Genomic DNA, 23,212 nt, shown 5'->3' with positions numbered 1-23,212 from the left:
TTCCTTTGGGTGCCGTCTTTGAAACTTCCATAGTCAACCTTCTAGATTAATTCTAAACTTAACTCGTTAACCTTCCTTTTCATCCATTTCCTCTAATCATCTTGGAAATGTTAAATTCTCTGCTAAATAAAATTCATTAAATAAATTATGGTAATATCCACCTGAGAGAGTGCCATTGAAAGCAATATTTCTAGGTACAGAAATATAACTATTAACGTGAAAATATGTATTAAGTAAAACAAGAAAGTTATAATAATGTATGCATAGTAGTAGCCTCTCTTTCCTCCCTAGTGTGCCAAAAACAAACTTTACTATGTTTATAATAGAGCCTTCTAACTATTACCTACTTCTTTTAAGGAAAAAGATGAGAAGAAATATAGCAAATACCAGCAATTCTTTCTCAGTAAAGGTTCTGTGGGTGGCATTTTACTTTCTTCTTTTGTTTATGTGTATTTCTTAATTTTTGAAATAAACATGATTTATTTGTGTAATAAATGTCTGAGAAAGCACACATGTGGTACCCTATCAATGCCCTGAACTTACCTCTCCTCCAGGTTTATTATTCTTCACTTCCAACAGCCACATGGGAACAGAGTAATACTCAGACTCAAAGACTTAATCCTTCAACATTAGACAGTCCAGCATGAAGTCACAAGTCATTTCTTAGCTGCATTAGACACTTTGTTTGCAAACATCATGCATTCACCCAAAGTGTATTGAATTTACGAGGGGGTGCCCGCCCCTACAAAATGAGAAAAAGCTCCGCTAGGTGGAGCTTTCATAGCACGAATTTCCCCACTAGGTCAGCAGCGATCAACTAGCGCTGAGTTAGTGCACCCTGGGAAGGTTCCCTCTGGTGACAGTGGAATTTTTCTGTGAAAGCAGTTTCACTCAAACCTTGTTTTTTGTGATGGCCAATTTAAAAGAGGAGCGTGCGGCCGTGAAACTTTGTTTCCTGCTTGGAAAAATGCTGTAGAAACTGTTGTGAGGTTGAGCACAGTTTATAAGGACAGCACTGTGGACAAAACTCAAGTGTACAAGTGGTCTTCTTGTCTCAAAGAAAGAGGGAACTGATTACAAGGATCTACATGTGACCTCCTCCCTGGGGGACGGACAACAGAAAAGGGGGTGAAGGGAGACATCGGACAGGGCAAGATATGACAAAATAATAATTTATCAGTTATCAAGGGCTCATGAGGGAAGGGGGTGCGGGGAGGGAAGGGGGAAAAAAGAGGACCTGTTGCAAAGAGCTTAAGTGGAGACAAATGCTTTGAAAATGATGAGGGCAAAGAATGTACAGATGTGCTTTACACAGTTGGTGTATGTATGGTTGTGATAAGACTTGTATGAGTCCCTAATAAAATGTTTAAAAATATATATCTGTAAGAGCTCCTAATAAAAGTTAAAATTTTTTTAAATGGTGAAATGTCAGTTGATGACAAACCTCATTCTGAAGGTCCATCAACTTCTCAAACTGATGAAAATGTCGGAAAAATTCATGCAATTCCTGGCTATCAAAAGCTATAGCGTCATGGACATCTGCCCCTCCCCCCAGAAGAACTTATTTCAAAGGACGGCATTGAATCTGCAGGTCCTGGAGAGGGACATATCTGATTGGAGCACAGGGGAGCAGAAGAAGGGGGAGAAGGAGAGAGAAGAGCACAACCTGGCCCACCAGGCCTTGAGGACGATGTTCCTGATTAGAGCAGCCCGTCCACAGAGAGGACCACATGGCCGGCCCCACTATGAGACATGACGTCCCTCACTGTCCCACAGCCCCACAGGGGATAACACCAGACACACAGTGTGGGAATTGCACCTGATCTGATCCCGCCACACCGAGGCAAAACACGAAGGGGGTGCAACAGAACAGCAAGGGAACGGAGTGGCGAGGTCCCCAGGGAATGCTGAAGGTGGACTTTGGGGCCAGGGCGTGGTGCCCCAACAGACTGGACTGGAAAACACGCCTAAAGGCCAACAAACAGTCCTTGAACTAACTACCAGCTTTTCTTTCTTGTTTTGTTTTCTTGTCTTTGGTTTGTTATTATTTTGTTGGTATATTATTGCTCTGTCTTGTTTTTTGTGCATGGTATTATCTCCACAGGTCTGTCTAAATAAGATATGCTGGATGAACAATCTGGAGGAGAAAACAAGGGGACCAACAGTTCCGGGGGGAGGTATGGGGGAAGGGGAGGTGGGGGGAAAGGTAGTGGTGTTAACAAACCCAGGGACAAGGGAACAACAAGTGATCCAAATCGGTGGTGACGTGGGTATAGGAGGCCTGGTAGGACGTGATCAAGGGTAATGTAACCAAGAAAAATTATTACTGAAACCCAAATGAAGACTGAGTATTATAGTGGGACAAGAGGAAAGTCAAAGGAAATAGAGGAAAGGTCACTGGACATACCCTTACAGGAGGGTCTTGGGGAGGAGACGAGCCAATCAGGGTGCGATGTAACAATGATGAAACATACAACTTTTCTCCAGTTCCTAAATGCTTCCTCCTCCCCCACTATGATGATCCCAATTCTACCTTACAAATCTGGGTAGACAGTACACTGGTGCAGATAAGAACTGGAAACAAAGGGAAGTCAAGGCGGATGATCCCTTCAGGACCAGTGGTGACAGTGGCGATACTGGGAGGGTGGAGGGAAGGTGTGGTAGAAAGGGGGAACCGATTACAAGGAGCTACATATAATCTCCTCCCTGGGGAATGGACAACAGAAAAGTGGGTGAAGAGAGATGTTGGAAAGTGTAACACATGACAAAATAATAATAATTTATAAATTATCAAGGGTTCGTGAGCAGGGTGGAAGAGGAAGGGAAAGGAAAAATGAGGAGCTGATACCAGGGGGTCAAATAGAAACTGGATGTTTTGAGAATGATGAGGGCAACAAGTGTACAAGTGTGCTTAACACAATGGATGTAAGTATGGATTGTAATAAAAGTTGTATGAGCCCCCAATAAAATGATTTTTAAAAAATTTACAGCAACAAAAATAAGTAAGATAAAAAGATAATGGCATCCCTCCCCCCAAAAAACCCAATTTGTGCACTTGTGCTTCAAGACTGATGGCCTACCACTGAAGAGACAGGGAAGTTATCTGGACTGTCTTGGAGCTCAGTTTAGCAAATTTTAATGGAAGACTTGGGCATAAGAAGGGTGCTGTGAAATCTGTGCCTCGGTCTGACTGACCAGGGAAAAGAGCGTCGCCGGGAAACATGGCATGCCTTGAAAGGACAGCTCTGAAGCAACCCAGACTTTTTTCCAAGGTCATTACTGTCGACGAGACATGGTGCTATTCTCACGACCCCCAAAACAAACATCAATCAAGCCAGTGGAAGATGCCATCGTCCTCTTGCCCCCCACAAGTTCGTCAAGTAAAATCAAAGATCAAGACGATGTTCATTTGTTTTTTTGATGAGGAGGGATAGTGTATTTGGAGCTTGTTCCACCAGATCAGACTGTTAAATCAAGCTTTCTACTCAGAGGCTCTGAAAAGATTGCATTAACAGTGTGCAACAAAAAAGGCCTGATTTGTGGCAGACGGGAACTAGTTTTGCCATCACGACAATGAACCTGCCCGCACAGCCATCTATCTCAGTGTGCCAGTTTTGGGCAAAAAACAGCATGCCTCTTTTGCCCCACACACCTTATGCACCTTACCTCGCTCCTTTTGACATCTTTTTGCTTCCACGAATGAAGAAGCATTAAAGGACAGTGATTTGACGAAGTAGAAGAGGTGAAGAAAAAAAACCAGGGAGGTGCTGTCAGCCAATCAAACGAATTTGAAAAATGTTTCCAAGAACAGAACCACAGATCTGACAAATGTATTAAGTATAACGGAGGAGAGTACTTTGAAGGTGATAAGGTTGTTGTTGTTGTTTTTTTAATTAAATACACAGCTTTTGGGGGGGGGGGGAATTCCATGGGAGGGTACCTACTTGCATATCACTTCGATACCTGTTGTATACCCAAATGCCAATCCTGATCTCTCTGTAATCATCTTTCTTTTGTAAACTTCTAGGCTACAGTGATTTGACATAGAAAGACCAAAAACAACTAGAACTGGTCCACTACAAATCTATGGATTCAAATTCCCTTTTGTTGATTAATAAGCTTTATTCATTTTTTGGTGTCCTACACATTTTCACACCTGGTTGTTTCCGACCACGTCAGAGTAGAGTGCCCCAATCTCTTAATGGTGCTTCATGGCTAATGGTAAGATCCCCTTGAGCCCTCAAGGTAAGATCACACTGAGGCTGAAATAAAGACGTTGCAAAATCCAACAGTGAAAATTAACTACCTGCACTATGTTTGGTGTTCAGGAAGAGCTGGTAAATGGGTGACTGGAAGCTACTGTAGCAGCTCCATCCACTGAAGTAACTAGACAATCAGGCCTATCCCAGTGTGTCTGAAGTTTCACCTGTTCCATAGAGAGCCAACTTAATTTTAAGAAGGGGTATTACGAGGCACCTGAAGAAAGAATGTAAACGAGACAGAATCTGCAGAGAAGACAGAAAAGATCAAGCCTTTTGCTGGTTGTCTCTTGCCTGGATCAAAGGAAAGGGTGACCTAGCCAACAATCCTAAGCATTCCGATCTGCTTTATATGAGTTTTCTTGCGTGGCTTCAGAAATGCCTTATCCAAATAGCTAGCCTAAGCCTCTCACTCAAGCTTCAAACTAATCTGCAGCCACCTACTGGACACCTCTACTTGAATGGCCCATAGACAACCAAAACCAAGACAAACTGAAAATTAGACTCATCATCCTACCTAGCAAATCTGCAGCTCCCTCCACTATTCTCTGTCTTGACAAGTGGTATGCAAGCCCCATGCCTCAGACTAACTCCTGGCTCTTCTGCATCACTCAGATCCCATCTATCACCACTCTACCTCACACAGCTTGTTACTTTCATCCATGGCTACTCACGATCATCTGGATTGCTACAGTCTTCACCCAACAGATCTCACCCATCTCTATTCTTGTTTAAGTGTTCCTGTCTGGTGCAACTGATTGACATACTTGGCTGCTAACTGAAATGTTGGAGATTTGAGTCCACCCGTAAGTGCTTCAGAAGAAAGGCCTGGTGAACTACTCCCAGGAAACCAGCCAGTGAAATTGCTATGGCGCACAGTTCTACACCGGCACACGTGGGGTGACCAAGAGGTGGAGTTGACTCAAATGACAACTGTTTTAGTTTGCATTCTTAACTCCACATCCCCCAGTCTCTTCTGCACACAGAGTGACCTCTCAAACATCACCGAAGAGCAAAGAAGGCAAGTGACAAACATTTACCATTCGTTCACCCACTAGAACCAAACACTGTGAATCTGACACAATTTCTGCCTTACAAAACCAATGTCCTCTTGAGGACTACAGTCTCCTGCCAAATGACAATAATACAATTGAAAGCTAAGTGACTCAGTGCGAACTAAGAGACCACCCAAGAACCATCAAATTCCAAGAGGAGAATCTGTTAACTATATCCTGGAGTACTCTGCTACATCCACCTAGGCTAGGGCTTCAAAGTGATCACTCCCTTTTGAGACTTACTGTAACTAATAAAGCTCCTCTCAGGACTCCTCACCTAACCTAACCCTTAAAAACCTGAGCGGATTCTTGATCTGAATGTGAAGGAAGCCCTCTGCAAGGGGAAGTAGGAGCCCCAGCCATGGGCACAGTTTCCTCACCTCCCCTAGGCACACAGACCACCCCCAGGCTCAGCAAGGGTCTCTTGTGAGTCTGCAAACTGACGGAGCCTAGCATCCCAGGATGAGACTTTGAAACCAAAAGCATATTGTCATGCTGCTCAATTTGTACAAACAACTAATCCCCAGATGTCAGGTTAAGATTGGGAAACAATGACAGAATTTATAGGGGAGCTACTATGTTAGTCACTTCCTTGAAGGCAGGATAATCAGATGATTAAGATTCAAATCGATGTTAGAGTTCACATCTCTGAAAACCCAAGGGCTTAAAATATTTAACCTTCTTGAGAAGTAGACATTTTGAAAACAGTCAAACACTAAGAATTCTATTTCCAGGCTGTTAGTACTCTTCTCTTTTTAAAGTCAGGTCCTTCAGAGAGGCCCTTCCCTTGGAAATATAACACAGGCACACACAGAGTTCCTGAGCCCACAGGAAAGAAGTCATTATATAAAGCAGAGGTCCTCAAACTTTTTTTTGTTTTGTTTTCTTTTTTTTTTAGTGAGAGAGTGAGTGAGTTAGTGAATGAGAGAGTGAGTGAGTCGGTCCTCAAACTTTTTAAACAGGGGGCCAGTTCACTGTCCCTCAGACCCGTTGGAGAGCCAGACAATAGTTTAAAGAAAAACTATGAACAAATTCCTAGGCACACTGCACATACCTTATTTTGAAGTAAAAAAATAAATGGGTCCAAAACACCTGGTGGGCCGGATAAATGTCCTCAGTGACCCGCATAGTTTGAGGGTGCCTGATATAAAGGCTCACAAAATGAACCCCTTTTCGAAATAAAAAGTAACGAAAGCTAGTATTTATCTGCATTTTTATCTATCTGGTTCATTTAAAAGGGGTCTTAAAATGCGAATATTGTGGTTTAGCGTTTAAAACCAACAGACCCACAGATAATCATCACCAAGGGCCGGAGACACATGAACTCCCCCCCACCCCCACCCCCCAGACTTCTTACCAGTGTGTGTTTTCATGTGTTCGTCGAAGTACTGCTTCATGTTGAAATCCTTGCCACACCACTGGCACATGAACTGTTTGTGCCCAATGTGGATGCTCATGTGGGAACGGAGCTGGTACTTGTACTGGAACCTCTCGTCACAGTTCTGCATTGGACACAGGGGGATGTCTGAATGCCAGGCGGTGCAGCTTTACTTCAGCCCACCCAACAGAGTCCCTGAGACATGGCTTGTTTTCCAGTCAAAACAGAGCCCTGTCCCTGTCATCTATCTGACCCTGCAATGCCTACACAGCTGAGCTCTTTGTTAATAAGGGGAAAGTTTTCTTATCTAAGTATCACTGAAGTACATACACTCAACTTCTCTGGCTGGATCCTTGAGGGAAGAAACAGAACTCACATTTCCAAATGCAACCTATGTCACAGCACTGAAAGCGTTAAAATGGCATCTCTCTGCCTTTAGCATTGAAGTACTACACAGAGCTTGGAGGCCCTCTGTGTGAAGGCTCTGTGGACATGCAATTTTGTACCATGTTCCACAGAGCACCTCTCTCTCTCATTGGCTTACCATCTCTACAACACACACATTCCTTACCTCGCATCTGAAGGGTTTCTCTCCAGAATGCTGCAAGGAGTGCACCTTCAGCGACATGCTGCGTTTGAACGATTTCCCACAGGTTTCGCATGTAAATGGCATATCTTTTGTGTGTGCTGCAACACAGAATGCACTTAGCGTAAGTCCACACAGAGCCTATGTGCGACTGTAAAACAGCTCGGCCACCTTAGTTCTCTACACTCTAATGTGACAAGGCTTTAACAGTCATGTTCTGTAGAGAAAAAGTAATAGCAACGCTGACAAGAAACCTGGGTGTGGAAAATCTTATCATCCAATTTGGTGATGCTGACTGAAGACATGTTGCATTTCGTTTCAACAAGTCAAAACTGATGAATAGAAGGCAGTTTCTCCTACCTGCCCGATCCAGACTATCAAACATGCACCGAAAAACAAGAGAAAATGATAAGGTGAGAGAAAACCAGCAGAAAGCACTTACCAACCATATGTTTCCGCACATGAGCCATGGTATAGAATTTCTTCTCACAAATTTCACAGGAGAATTTCTTTTCTGCATAGCCATGGACGATCTTGATATGTTCATGAAGGGACCAGAGTTTCTTGAACGATTTGTTACAGGAGACACACTGAGCAGGATAAATAGAAATAATCCTTATTCATAGGGGCTTGAAGAAAGCCTTACCTGCCTACTGGCAGATGGAATGAGCATGCTTTTGCTTCCTGGCACAAAGCCAGAACTCAGACACACGCGATTCCTCCCGTCCAAATTCTAAGGCCTACACTGATGAGTTCTAGTTTCCAAGATGCATCTCCTAGAGATGCTCTGGGAGTATGACACAGTGGCAGAAACTAAAGAAGAAATGGCCAGTCCCACTAATATCAAAGGCTTGACTGCTATTATCAAGTCAGTATTGTACTGATTAGGACAACTTTCACTTTTTAAGATTGGGGGGGTGGGCGGCTTCTTCCTACACACAGGCCATGATGCAGTAAGTAGGGATATACCAGGGAATGCAAACCAATTTTAAGTAGCATAACTAAAAGCAAAATGTAATCAAACAGCCTTGAATGGTAATGGACCTGCAGGGTATGAAAGTGTTTTGTAAACTTAGAGAATGCTCTCAGAGCCTTCATTAGCATAGGTCACTGAGACTTTCATTTCCAAATTGAATTTACGCTCTTAAATACTTTTCTGGCAGAATCTGATGCAACCTTGCCCAGACTGTTGTTTCCACTCTCCCTTTCCCTTACAGCCCAGTTCCAGATCTCTCTTATAAGCATCCCTAGAAAGCGCATGCAACACTGCCTGGTCCTTGTTTTCATGAACAGCCTGGAGTATCAGTAGAAAGCCTATCAAGACACAATACTTCTGTTTAAAGCAAAACAATACCAGGAATATTTTGGTAGTCACTCGACCCTGAGATACTTAAGGGAACAAGTTAGCATTCCCTGTAAATGAAGATCTCTGAATACCACTGCCACGTTAGGAAGGAAGAGACCCTGGGGAGAATTAGAGAGCTAAACCTTAGGTTGGAGGTGGTTCTAGAAAAGGGCAGAGGAGAAGGGGGGTGAAGATAAAAATTTTTTAAATTAAAAGAAGAACAGGGCAGTTTTCATTTTGACTTGTTCCCAGGCCACCATGATGAGCAGGCTCTCGAGGTTAGGAGAACGCCCAGGGGCACTTCTGCTCTGTTCTATAGGGTTGCTATGAGTTGGCACTGACTTGATGGCAGTTGAGTGGATTTGGGTTTGAAGTAAAAATAGGGCAAAATACTCTTGGATAATACAAACAGAGTTCATTTCTCAGAATAAATCTAAACACAAGATTAAATGTATTATGGTGAGGAACAGCTTCGAAAGTCACGAAAAAGGATTTATTAAATGCTCGCTTTTCTGTAATTTAATAAAGCAAATTTAAGTTAAAAAAAAAAAGTCTAACAAGAGTGCCTCCTCAACAAGGAATCATTACACAACCTACATCTGACCCCTAGGGTGCAGCACTTCACCACCCTCCCTTGGGGCTAACCCAGCAAGCCAGGGCCCTGCCTGGTTGTTCCAGGAAGGGAAGAGTCCAGTGACTCCGTCTTTTTACTTACCTAATGTGTCAGAGATCAAGTTGCAAATGATGAACTAAAAAGCAGTGAATTTTTAGCAAATACAATTCGTAGATGTTTTTTAAAATCTCTTTAAAGTAAAGCAATGATCTCAGTTATGGATTTAAAAAGCCAACAGAGCAAAGTCAAACTTATAAATATTAGATTAGGAACATGCCAAAACATTACAGACCAAACATTCTCATCTTTTAAAGGGAGTTTAGGTTGGAACAGTACAAAATATTTCTATTTTATATAGCTCAGGGAAACATTAATAGACTTACTTATACCTTATGAATATTCATTAATATCCATTCACATGTACAAAGACAGTATCGTTGCAATCCATTCAATATAATATAGTTAGCACACTTCTTAACCCATGGCAATATCGTCAAGATACCAGCCTGGTTTGACTATCACACGTTTGTTACCTTAATGTACTGTGTAGTTACCTTAATGTAGTGTTACACGCAACCCTACTGCCAAGTGGGTCACATTTTCAACCAGCTTAGCCCTGAAGTTGGAACATTCCCATGGGCTGACTCAGCATCTTGACAATTTAGTGTTCCCATCTCTCCATTGGTAACAGCAAACTCACTCCAAGAGATCTTCCATTTCCACCGATCTGAGTCATTATGGTTTTTGTCCCCACCAGATGCACTAGAGTCTGGCATCCTTTTAAACCTAGGAAGGGACCTTTCTCTACTCCTGACCCTTATTCAATATCCCCCTCCTTGACAGGAAAGGTGCCAGAATGCATTATATCACACATCTTACGAGAGTCCTAAAACAGAGCATCTCGGTGCAAAGTTGGTGTTGCCTTTACCACTTGGTCAATCACCTGTGACATCCCCCTTCCAATGCACCTTGGTTCCCACTAGGTCCAGTGTCAGTTAAATCAATGCTTTCGAAATAAAAATATTATGACTCGGTTTCAAAAAAGACCAAAGCAGGAGCTTTTGAAAAAACCAAAACCAAACAGGTGAAATCTGTCCCTTCAGCCTCTACTGGACTCTTGGGCAGACACCCGACGAGTCTGACAGCCAGGTTCTATCCTGGAAAGTTTGCCCTCTCAGCGAAGAAACCTACCTGAATATTTTTTTCACAGTCTGTTTGCTGGTGAAGGGACAGCTCACTTTCCAGGACAAACTTCTTGCCACATTTATCGCAAATCTGCATGCGCCTATGAGTAACATTCATGTGCTTCTCCAGGTACCAGCGGGTATTAAACACCCTGGGGCACTTCTCACAAGTTAGGGTCTCTTTCTCCTCACACTTGGCTTTCTGGACTGGTGCTTTGGGCTCCTTCGTGGCCCTCTTCTTACGCTTGGGTGGTTCCACACTCTTCCTCCGGCCCCTGGTCGTGCGGGGTGTGGGGGAAGGGGTAGCTGCAGCCACAGAGGCGGCTCTCCTCGGTCTCCTTTGAGCAACACTGGCTTTCTCCACCGTCTTCTCCTTTTTCTTCTGCTCCTCATTCTCCCCATACTCATTGCTGTCGTCCGTGGTGCCCTCCTCACTCTCGTCCTCCTCGTCCTCACTGCTTGTCTTAACAACAGGAGTCTCTTTGGACTGAGAAGAGACACCCTTTTCCCCTTTAGATACATTTAACGTTTGATTATTAAGGTTTACCTCCACTATGATCTGCTCCCTTTTGTAAGAGACTTCCTCCTCCTCCTCCTCCTCTTCCTCCTCTTCTTCTTCCTCCTCTTCTTCTGTATCATCAGAATTCTCCTGGTCTTCTTTAACTGCATGCACATCAGACACTGATCTTGTCTCTCTGAAATAAGGCTGTTCTTCTGCTTCGTGGAGATGTGGCTTGCTCATCTTGGTGTCCACTAGCACAGAATACGGACTTCCTGATTCCCTTTTGTACACTTTGGTGGACAGGTCGAGTTCTTGGTTGGCACCATGATAAAAGGTAGATGGCACTTGACTGCGACGGCTATCTTCTTGTGCCATCCCTGCTACATGAACAGTCCAATTTTCTACCAGCTCTTGGCAAGAACTGGCCACGTGGCTCATTGGTTAAGTGGCCCGATTTATTAAGCAGTTCAGACTACTGAGAAACAGCTTTAAAACAGCGTAATTATTAAGCCTCAACTCTTTTTCCATCCACAGGCAGTCACTCAAATGAAAACCGGTGTTCCTGGAACCTGCGCGTGATTCTCCCAGTGCCGCAGCACCACAGCGTAGGTCACAAAGACTTGGTATTATGCCAAGAGCAGAGTATTAGTGATTGTGCTTCTGAAGAGACTGCAAATGGCTTGGAACATCTTATCTACAAAGGAAAAAGCAAAGAGAGAGAGAAAACATAAGAAATCACTATTTCCTTTTTATAGAGTCATACTGCAGATATAGCTGAAAAGAATTAAACTTCTTACAGAAAATGCTTGGTACTGCTAAAACAACTCAATATGGGCCATATTTTACTGTGTTCCATGAATTCAAAAAACATTTTCATGATGTCCCAGGGCCTAGCAATACAGTGCTCAACACATAGTAGGCTTTCAGTAACTAGATGATGAATAAATGAGTCTGTATGGACACACAGCATCCACTCGTCTAGATGGTGAGGTGGCAGAATACATGGTCTCTGTCTACAAGGAGCTTGCAGTTCAGTTATACAGCATGAGTCCTGCACCAGACTTATGCAGTGGCCCTGCACTGTGACTTTCTTTCCAGGGTTAATCACAGCCGCTCCCACTGTGAGAGCTCACAGAGCAGAGGGGTAGTGGGCCACACACAGTGGACTGGAGAAGCAAAGCTGTGAAGTGACATCATTACAGGAGACAGCGATGGCCTGGCACTCAATAATTTGTAAGCTGGGCACAGGTAGTATTGTTCTCCTGTTACTGGACTAAGTTCTAAGCTGCTAACAAGTATTTTTAAATGTGCTCTGCACATAGCTAACTAGAACACCTCACTAACTGCACGATATGTCGGTTGCACAAAAAACTAGAAATTCTGAGAAACAGTAACCATCAGGTTGATATGGTTCCAAGAAAAATAAAACCAACTATTAAAAAAATTAGATGGGCACACAGTTTGCTTTCTGACATATCTCACATTGCTGTCTGGCCAACCACCTAACCTGAGTCATCTGAATGTTAGTGCAGGCCCTGCCCTGTCTGGTAACCAGGGAAGTGGATGCCTAGCGAATGCCTTCCAGGCCAGATACTGCATTCCTGCCTCGTACTCATCTTTCTCCATGTAAGCCCTACTACAAAACTTGGAGGTAGATTTTTTCAACTCATTAAAAAAAGTTTTAATCAAAGCAGTCTACGAAATAAACGTATCTTCAAATTCAAGTATGCTGCTAGGTTACTAACCCAAACCAGCAGCTGCAGCCATCCTGTACCCTGCCATCCAGAGGCGATGATGTTAACTAGTGGACCTGTCCCCCACATGCCCAGGTTATCTGCTTTCATATTTCTAAATGATATCATTATATTTCTATTCCTCCCCCCCGCCCAGTATTCCCCATTATCATCTGTCTTATACTGTAAAAGGAGCCCTGGTGGCACTGCCAGGTAAGCACTGACTGCTGCTACCACAAGGTTGGCAGTTCAAACCCATCAGCCCTGCCCAGGGAAAGATGGGGCTGCCCCCGAAAAGCTTTAAAACTTTGGGATTGAGGTTTCTATCTGTTTTATTTTGTTACTGTTGTTAGCTTTGGATTTCTTTCTTTACTTCTTTTAATGTTTTTCTATATATGAAATCCAGGATAGGGAAATCTATAGAGACAGTAACTGGATTAATGGCTCCTTGGGGCAGTGGCAGGGAAGGTTAGGGATAAATGGGGAGCTAATAATAGTAGGTACAATAATGAAGAAAATGTTCTAAAACTGATTGTGAGGACCGTACAGCTATTCTTGATGTGACTGAACTACTGAATTGTATGATAAGTGAGCTATATACCAATGAAACTCTCGGGGAAGTCACAGCCTTGGAAGCCTCGGACAAGGCTGCTTCGTCAGAATGAACCAACGGCAGTGGGTTTATGGAGTTAGTCTTTTCCTATAGCTTTTGGACAATATTATTCCCACTCGCCCCTCATCCTTTCTCAATATCGTTGTTACAGTTTTTTGTTAAATCAGTACTCACTGCTTATATTATTATGACTACATAGCGTTCACAGCAATAATTCTATCTTCCTTAGTATTTCCCTTCCATTTCTTTTGAGTTAAAAAACGATTTCTTTCATTTTAGTATAATTTTGGAAAGCAGTTATGATAAATGTCACCATGTTTTACTTGATAATCTGATTCAAAACTCAAACTCACTGCCATCAAATCAATTCTGACCCATAGCTACCCTATAGCACAGGGTAGTAGAACTGCCCCCACGGGCTTCCAAAACTGACTCTTTACTGGAGTAGAAAGCCTCATCTTTCTCCTGAAGAGTGGCTGGTGGTTTCAACTTTCTATTAGCTGCCCAAAATGTGACTCTTCTGCCCCGAGGGCTCCTCACTGATACTTGTTGTTGTAAAGGAGGACAGAATGGTTCTGAAAAGCTAAATCATCTGTCTCAAGTCACAGATCAACAGACAAATGACAGAGGCAAGCAGTATTTGACCCCCAGGCCTGCTGGAAACTGGAGTTCACAATCTTTCTATTTCTACTACGACAAATGACACCCTGAAATGATTACTATATAACTACATATACTATATAACTACATATATAACTACATATATTTATGCATCATACAAATAGTTTTAATTCTAGTATGTTAACTAGCAATACCCTAGTGGCTTTATTTTACATGTGCTAAAATTTTTAATACATACAATTAATGTAAATTATTAGAAGCACTGTTAAATAAACTTATTCATATAAATTATCTCAAATTAAGTTGAAGAGGTTGAGCAGTGAAATTCAGTTAACTAGAAAAAGCTGGAAGTTCAAAAAGAAAGAACGAAGAGAGAGATTATAGGGACATCCTTGTGGAAGTCATTTGTGGATTCCTAAATATATCTGGCTTTCTGTTGTGTAGGCACAGGGTGGAACCATCCTTTTGCTAGAGTTGAGTGGAATTCTGTTACTACTCTTGGCCAACTCATTGTATGTAGAAGTGAGGGGTGGAAGATCAGGGCACTTACTAATCCATAGGTATTGGGGTGCTAACTGCAAGGTCAGAGTTTCAAACCCACTAGCCACTCCAAAGGAGAGAAATGAGGCTATCTGCTTCCTTAAAGACTGATAGTCTCAGAAACCCTATGAAGGGTCTCTAGGAGCTGAAATAGATTGATGGCAGTGGATTTGGCTTAATGAGACCCTTTCAAGACCTATTTTCCCTCTTGTACCTAAACCTAAAACCAAACCACTGCCATTGAGTCAATTCCAAGTCATGTTGACTCTAAAGAACAGAACAGAACTGCTCCTATGGGTTTTTGAGACTATACATGTTCAGGGAAGTAAAAAGCTTCATTTTTCTCCCTCAAAATGGCTGGTGGTTTCAAAGTGCCGACCTTTTCCTTACCAGCCCAATCCACAATCCACTATGCTACCAGGAGCCTTTCCTCTGGCACAGAAACCAGCAGTCTTCAAGATGTCTGCGATCAGGTTGGGTTTCTGAGTGACTAAGATGACCTAGAGCAGGGGTGTCAGACTCAGTTAAAAGACGGGCCATTGGGTGCAACAGGCAAGACTCACGCAGGCCACAGCACACTGACACATTCTGTTAAATTTATATTTTGAAATGAGGACTCAGTAATATGGATAGGATAGTGAAAACACTATATAATTGCTTTTATTTAAACATGTATTTTATTTAATGTATTTATAAAACTAAAATTATTCTTTTTACCCGAAACTTGTCAGCGCTTTCCTCCTAATAGTTTTCATGTATCTCTTATGTTGTGACTGGAAAATATAACAAAATAACTAATAAAAAACACAAAATGTTGGACAGCTGACAAACGTGATGCACAATTGTAATGGCTTCCCTCTAAAAACATTAACTAGCGCTGCGGCTAGGTGTGATTCCTACGGCTAGGTGTGATTCCTACGGCACAGCCCAGAGTGCTCTTTTTAACCTTTTCAGTATTGGGCTCTATTTAAATGACGTGACACTGAGCGTGGCAGCAGACAGATCACTTCCAAACGTCGCTGGAACTGAGGCAGTGTGTTTATACACGTCCATAGGCCCCCAGGAAAGGCACTGGGCCACACATATACTCATCTTCAATAGTTAAAGGGTTAACGAGGGACTTGTGTGTACGGTATTGCCTCGATCTCCCCTACGCCTTGTTTTCTTCATAACATTTTTTCCTATTTTCATTTTATTTCAGAGCATTGCGGGCCACAAAAATTACTTTGGGGGCCGCATGCGGCCCACGGGCCACCAGCTTGACACCCCTGACCTAGAGGATACACAAATATAATATGATTAAAAAGTAAGTCTTTGGTAGTGGTAAAGTACTGAGATGTTACTGACTGCTTAATCTGCCCTAACTTGGCTGACTGACATCAGTGGAACTCAGAAATGGGTTATCAGAAAAGAAAAACAAAACCCCAAATACATAGCCAAGCCTTAGGAGCTGGGTGACGGGAAACAGCTACTTGAGGTCACAAGGACAGCAATTTAAACTGTGAGGATGGCGCAGGGCTGGGCAGTATCCTGCTCTATTGTACACAGAGTTGTTGTAAGAGCTGACTTGATACCTAGCAACAACAACAAGGAATTAAAAAAAAAAAAGGCTAAGGTGAACTTCTTATATCAGTCTCTTAGTACAGTCTGTTTTGCCATAAAGCAAATTTCTCTGTGATTTAGATAAAACGCTACTAGTAAATAAGAAAATGACATTGATTAACACAGATGTTATGCTGGTTTACAGTCTTTTCCCCCATCAAGTTAATATTTGAAGTGATAGGAGCAAGCTTTCTCATAAAAACCCAAATCAAAACAATCTTAACAATATAGGAAGATCATAAAAAGACTGAATTTCTTATTTTGCTATCTTCATTTAATACAAACAATGGCTGGCTAAGTGGCTTCCGAAACCACTCCATTTTCCACATCATAAAAACTTGTGACGCTAAGAGTGTGTTTCTTCCCATGTTTAGAAAAAAACAAAAAACAGTAACAAATCACACACACACAACTTTCTGATTGCTGAAGCCAAGTCTACACCATGGATGAAGATTTTAATTTGGATGAAATCAGTTTGTGGTAGAAGGGACTATCCTCACGGCTCCATGTGGAGGAGGATGTCCTAGGCACAAATGCTGGAGGAGACGGAACATACCACTGTGTTTTGTACTGCCAGGGTTTCCAGTAGGGTACTAGCCACAGGGTGCCACAGCTTTACAGGGCTCTTCCGCAACCCTAGTCTTCCTAGAAGCCCTGCCTTTTTAGAGTGAAAACTTACAGGATGTAAGCACTGGGGAGAGGATCTAGGACGTGACAGAAAAAATACTTGGGCTCAAAGTTTAGTCAAGGAGGAAGTATGGGGCCAATCAAACAGAGCCTTACAGCAAATGCACGAGTTAGAAAAACAGCACGAGTACAGACAGCCAGGACACAGGGAGCGCACTGGCATTAAATAAAAAGTCAAGGTGTTGAGAGCTGAATAGTCAAGAGCTACCTACTTGGGCTAAAAGAGACTGACTGCTCGGGCTGATGATGATGATTTCGGGTCCCAAGCATCTATGGCAGGAAGTAGTTTAAGACACCTCTTTAGTCCTTGTTGTTGAGTAGGGGCTATTGAGACGGTTCCAACTTAGAGTGAGTGAGAGACCTTTGTACAACAGAACGAAACAATGCCCAGCCCTGCTCCATCCTCAACAGTGCTGTGATGTTTGAGCCCACTCTTGAAGCTACTGTGCCAATTCAACTCACAGAAGGTCTTCCTTTTGTCCACTGACCTTCTACTCTACCAACAACAAACTCCTTTTCCAGGGAGTGAGAAGGGCACTTAGCCATTTTGAATAGGACCAAAGAACATAGTGGACAAGAGTGAGGAATGCCCAGAATAAAAATAGGGACCACAGGAAAAAAGAAACACAGATGAGAGAATTAACCCTGAGGAATAAAATAGGGTTGGTTCAAAACATTCTCACCCCAAGGCCTGCTCAGAGACAGTTCAGCATTCATCACAGTCCATGGACTGCTATGTGTCTCCTTTCTGCCCCTGTCCAATGGGAGGGTTTATTTCTATCATCCTGTCTCGATTTAAACTACTGTATATTATGTGAGAGCAACAGATCGTTTGTCATTTTCTCTCATAGGTCTCTGGATCAAGAGGACAACATGCCCTTACCTCACTCAAGAGGTCAAGGAGTTTGAGTTTGATGCCATGATTAGCCAGGGCTGCAGGATTCTCTACCTTGGGAGTACAAATTGGCTGCGGCAGAGATTGATTATCAGCTGACCATAAGGCAGTGTGGTAGATAATAGTGTGTTTATCAATTCTTTCCAACTCTCAATCTTCCTGCACTTCTTGTAGTTGCACAGAGCCACATGTTTAATTCTGGTGATCATGTTGTAAGCATAAGAAATGTGAGTCACTTTTTAGCTACTGTTATTTAATTGCAATGAGAGGACCCTTTAGACCGCTTTACCACAATGACTGATAGTGTACACTGATAGTGTACAAGATAGTGTACACTTGGTGATGCTGTTATAAGAAAAGATCCTTGGTGATCTATCAGGACACAATATGAGAAAGAAATCCTCCATTATTCTTTTTTTTTTTTTTCCGCTCCGACCAAAATCCTCCATTATTCTAAGCCACCTAGATTGAGGGGTAGTTTGCTACTGAAGCATAACCTAGCCAATGTAAATAGCTACAAATTATCTGTCAACTAAACTCAAGCAAAGTAACTGTCTTGGTCTTAGACTAATAGCAGAAACTATAATTATTAAAGGAGAAATTAAAGATCAGAAAGACACAGGACTAGATTTGCTCAAGAATCTCCTATCTTAATAAATTGGAAAAGTATCTTAATTTTTAAAATCTTCGATCTTTTTGTTAGATGCCATCAAGTTGGTTCCCACTCATGAGCCATAAAGCACATGAAAGTACGGTATTGAAAATGATGAGCACATACATGCATTCCCTCAGGAACCTGGGAGTAACAGCTTGCCATTATTCAAATCGATAAACTCACAGAAACACCAATAAATCACACTGTCACAATACAGAAGATGAAGTCTAATTGGTCACTTTGAAACACACATGGGTTTTCTGCCTGTATTAGTTGACTTCGCTACCTTTTCTCTGCCTGTGTTCTGGCCACACTTCACCACCCTGCCACAGAGTCGATTCTGACTCATATCGACCAACCGTTCAAGGGCACAGTAGAACTGCCCCTGTCGGTTTCTAAGACTGTTAACTCTTCACGGGAACCCTCATCTTTCTCCCAGTTTTAGCCATAATGCTCTTTTATTTCATTTCCAGAAAATTTGAACATCTCCTAAGGGTAGAAGAGGGTAACCTTTACAAGAAGTAAAAACATATTGGCGAAATTAAGACTTTCTAAGATCTCACCTTTATGTTTCTCCTCAGTACCAACTTGCTCATTATAAATCATCTTCATTTTTAGCTTTTTCTAACATTGAGCTTTAGGAACCTGAAAGTAGGAAGCAGCAGCAAATTAGAAATAGCCTTTGGCAACATTTACATCTCTAGAGAATGCAAAAACATAAGTTCATCTACTCTTAGGGATGATTTTCCACTCTTTTGTTGTCATCTTATAGAATTTTGCTATAACTAGTATACACAGTATTCCAGACAGCTTGGGGACAAATGTCCTGTCTATACTGGGGGTAAACAAATAAAAAGCATTTTAAAAGCTTGACCAGCTGCTGCAAATAAAATTTTGAGAAAATATGAGAGTATATTACAGTTAATAAAGAACAACTCTCCCTCCCCCCAGGTGAACTACAAAGTAAGTTTACATTATTTTCAAGAGCGTTTATTTAAATTCAGTTAAAATGGGAAAATAATTTTGTTCCCTGAAAAATATCTGAAGGTTAAGCTTTTAACAAACTTCAACAAGTTTTTAATTTTTTCCATCATTTCTTTTCTTCTTTTACAGTATGTACCTAATATCTTCTGCACAGGTTACTTTTAAAATGTTCTATTTCCAACTAGTTTTTTTTTTTCAAGTTAGAAGGGCAAACCTTATAAGTTATCATCAATCAGCTACCTCTGCTAATTCCAGTTCTTTCAGAGCCAATACCACCAACCTTTTGGCAAAGCTCAGACTACCCATTCACTAGCAGATCCTTGCCCTACTGAATGGAGAGCTTTCTAAAGGACACACCTATCTAAGGATCAGGCCATCAGGCCAAAACCAAAGCTGCTCAGAAAGTGAGAGGAACGCAAAGAAAAGGATACAAACAGTGGTAATGTCCTTAAAAACAAAACAAAAAATAAACTATTAGGAAGATGACATTTGTGTATTTGATAGGGATGGTCTGATACTTTTATTGAAAGTGTTGCTACTGTTGGAAAGAGGGAACCGATTACAGGGATCTACATGTGACCTCCTTCCTGGGAGATGGACAAAAGAAAAGGGGGTGAAGGGAGACATCGGACAGGGCAAGATATGACAAAATAATAATTTATAAATTATCAAGGGCTCATGAGGGAGGGGGCGTGAGGAGGGAGGGGGGAAAAAGAGGACCTGATGCAAAGGGCTTAAGTGGAGAGCAAATGCTTTGAAAATGATGAGGGCAAAGAATGTACAGATGTGCTTTACATGATTGATGTATGTATGGATTGTGGTAAGAGTTGTATGAGTCCCTAATAAAATGTTTTAAAAAGAAAGTGTTGCTACTTCTGGAAGCTCACTTCTTTCTCTTTATTAGGAAAATATATTAGTGACACACTTGCAAAATGATAACCTTTGCCCCCTCAAATTTGCCTGGTAAACTAGTTATAGCACACCCACTGTACACTGACTGAGTCAGGAAGATAGAAACTAATCTGAACGTTGAGAAGAGAGACAAATCGCATCTAGTTGGGGAGAAGCGTTACACATCTCAGAAAAGCTTTGAAGGGCTGATATGTCTTTGACTGGCAGAAATTAAAGCTGACAAGGCTATTTCTAGTGAAGGAAAATAAGCATCGGGGTAGTTGTTTCATGCAGTCAATCCCAACTCATAGTGACTCTTTGTACAACAGAATGGTTCTGCTCCATTCTCACTTTGTTAGGTTGGAGTGCATTGTTGCAGCTACCGTGTCAGTCCATCTTGTCAAGGGTCTTCCTCTTTTTCGCTGCCCCCCCTCCACTTTACCAAGCACAATAGCCTTCTCTGGAGACTGATCTGTCATTGTAATGTGTCCACAGTACATGAGACCGAGTCTGGCCATACCTGCCTCAAGGGAGCACAATGGCTATACTTCCTCCTAGATAAGTATGTTTGTTCCTTAAGCAGTCCATAGTATTTTTAATTTTCTTTGCCAACGCCATAGCCCTAATGCACTGATGTTTCTTCAGCCTTCCTTGCTGGATGCCCAGCTTTCACATGCATATGAGGCAATTAAAAATACCATGGTTTGGAAGTGTTTTGTTGTGTACATTTTTGCTACACTTAAAAAAGATAATAATTACACTAATGAGGACAAGGAACAAGAAAATATTCTAAAATCGATTGTGGTAATGATTTCACAACTCATCTTGATATGATTGAACTACTGAATTGTATGATATGTTAATGAAATGGTATAAAAAACACACACACTGTGGTTTGCGCCAGAGGTACCTTAGTCCTTAGTGTAACAGCCTTGCTTTGCAAAAGAGGCCTGTGCAGCAGATTTGTCTAACGCATCCTTTGAACTCTTGACTGCTGCTTCCATGAGCATGGACTATGGACCCAACAACTTCAGTCTTCTCTCCATTCGCCATGATGTTCCTCCTCACTGTCAGCAAGTAAGGTAGTGTTGGCTGTACACCTCAGTTGTTAATAAGCCCACCTCCTATCCTGATGCTGCATTCTTCTTCATCTACTCCAGCTTCTCTAATGGCGTGTGCAAGAATGGCGTAGTGGTGGGAAGTATTTTTGAGCAGGAAAGAGGTTCGAGTTGCTTAGTTTCAAACGGAATATGAGTTGTTGTTTTTTTAAATTGTCCTCGGATAGAGGACGTATCAGATATTAATCTGATAAGAACAGATACTACCCTTGATCTTAGCTAAAAGACCGAGAAGTGATTGGAATATGAGTTTTGAGGAGAAGAAATGTGACAGGTGAATTACTTCCGTATGTGGACTATCTTGAAAACTGTGTAATAAGTTCACAGTTGTTACAGATGACAAGAAGAACCCACAAAGATTTTTTTTAAAAGAACTAATATGATTTGAGGTCTGCTCTAGGGGTCAAATTATGAAGAGCAAATCCTTTTTTTAAAGAAAATTTAATTTTTCTGAAATCAGAAATTATGAAAAACAAATTAAATATGTGAATATGAAAGGCAAAATACAGTAAAAATAACACTTGACAACCATGTTCAACCTTAGAAACATGGCTTAAATAAATTGTACCAAGTTTAGCATTCTTTCCTCTACAGAGCAAAACAAATTTACTAAACCACAACACCAGAATTCTTTACTGCCTTAATTTTTTCAGGTAAAAAATTTAAAGAAAAAAAACTAAGCACTCAATTTCCACCCTAGAACCCTGTAATTTGTAAAAGAACATGCTCAAATGTCAGTGAAAATAAAGTTTACAAGTCTGAAAACAAAGCTTTCAGTGAGTTTAAATCCCAACACAATACGGTTATTTTAGAGCTAGTCAGATACAGGTTTTTCCAAATACAAATAAATACAAAGGAGGTGGGAAACCCTATGAAATAAAGATCCTTCAGTAGGGTAGCAGCTTTCACAAAGAAAGGGGGCTCGGTAGAAGCGGTGTGTATTCTGTAGACATATACTACTCCCAGAATTCTTTTGTCTTGCACTATCAAAATAAAAGTTTCTTTGCCTTTGAGCTAGTCTGCTCAGGCAGGCACCAAATTCTTTTCTTCTCTGTTCACCCAAGCTCATGGTCACTAAGTCGATTCCAATTCAGAGTGACCTTATCCACCAGCATGGTAGAACTGCCCCTGTAGGTTTCCAAGGTTGTAAAAAAAAATTTTTAATCATTTTATTGCGGGCTCGTATAACTTATCACAATCCATACATCCATCCATTGTGTCAAGTACATTTGTACATTTGTTGCCATCATCATTCTCAAAACATGTGCTTTCAGCTTGAGGCCTTGGTATCAGCTTATTTTTCCCCTCCCTCCCTGCTCCCTCTTGAACCCTTGATAATTTACAAAATATTATTTTGTTATATCTTACACTGTCCAACATCTCCTGTCACCTACTTTTCTGTTGTCTATCCCCCATGGAGGAGGTTATATGTAGATCCTTGTAATCGGTTCCCCCTTTCCATCCCACCCTCCCGATATCGCCACTCTCAGCACTGGTCCTGAAGGGATCATCCGTCCTGAATTCCCTGTGTTTCCAGTTCCTATCTGTACCAGTGTACATTCTATAATCTAGCCAGATTTGTAAGGTAGAATTGGGATCATGATAGTGGTGGGGGTGGGGGTAGGGGAAGCATTTAGGAACTAGAGGAGAGCTGTATGTTTCATCATTTCTACATTGCACCCTGACTGGCTCATCTCCTCCCCGTGACCCTGTAAGGGGATGTCCCGTTGCCCACAGATGGGTCTTGGGTCCCTACTCTGTACTCCCCCCTCATTCACAATGATTTGATTTTTTTGTTCTTTGATGCCTAATACCTGATCTCTTCAACACCCTGCGATCACACAGGCTGGTGTGCTTCTTCCATGTGAGCACTGTTGCTTCTGAGCTAGATGGCCGCTTGTTTAACTTTAAGTCTTTAAGACCCCAGACGCTATATCTTTTGATAATTGGA

The 23,212-nt window shown here is 41.8% G+C and overlaps 1 protein-coding gene and 1 pseudogene across 4 annotated transcripts in view; both read right to left on the bottom strand.

The window, feature by feature from the left end:
- The window catches only part of ZNF652 (zinc finger protein 652), a 73,205-nt gene that overhangs the window by 11,762 nt on the left and 38,231 nt on the right, over nt 1-23,212 (bottom strand). For 2 of the 4 annotated variants that reach the window (XM_075561667.1, XM_075561665.1), the window contains 5 exons: nt 18,832-18,913; nt 10,428-11,616; nt 7,721-7,868; nt 7,264-7,379; nt 6,672-6,816 (listed from right to left, as the gene is read on the bottom strand). In XM_075561667.1, the coding sequence (XP_075417782.1) occupies nt 6,672-6,816; nt 7,264-7,379; nt 7,721-7,868; nt 10,428-11,360 (1,342 nt within the window). In that variant the 5' untranslated portion in view covers nt 11,361-11,616; nt 18,832-18,913. The remainder of the gene's footprint in view (nt 1-6,671; nt 6,817-7,263; nt 7,380-7,720; nt 7,869-10,427; nt 11,617-18,831; nt 18,914-23,212) is intronic. The other 2 variants (XM_075561668.1, XM_075561666.1) reach the window with 1 other exon arrangement.
- On the bottom strand, nt 21,394-21,500 carry LOC142460332 (U2 spliceosomal RNA; annotated as a pseudogene).

The sequence above is a fragment of the Tenrec ecaudatus genome, chromosome 10 (assembly GCF_050624435.1).
Source record: "Tenrec ecaudatus isolate mTenEca1 chromosome 10, mTenEca1.hap1, whole genome shotgun sequence".
NCBI lineage: Eukaryota > Metazoa > Chordata > Mammalia > Afrosoricida > Tenrecidae > Tenrec > Tenrec ecaudatus.
Note: the sequence above shows the minus strand (reverse complement) of the source record. Positions and strands in the feature narration are given on the sequence as shown.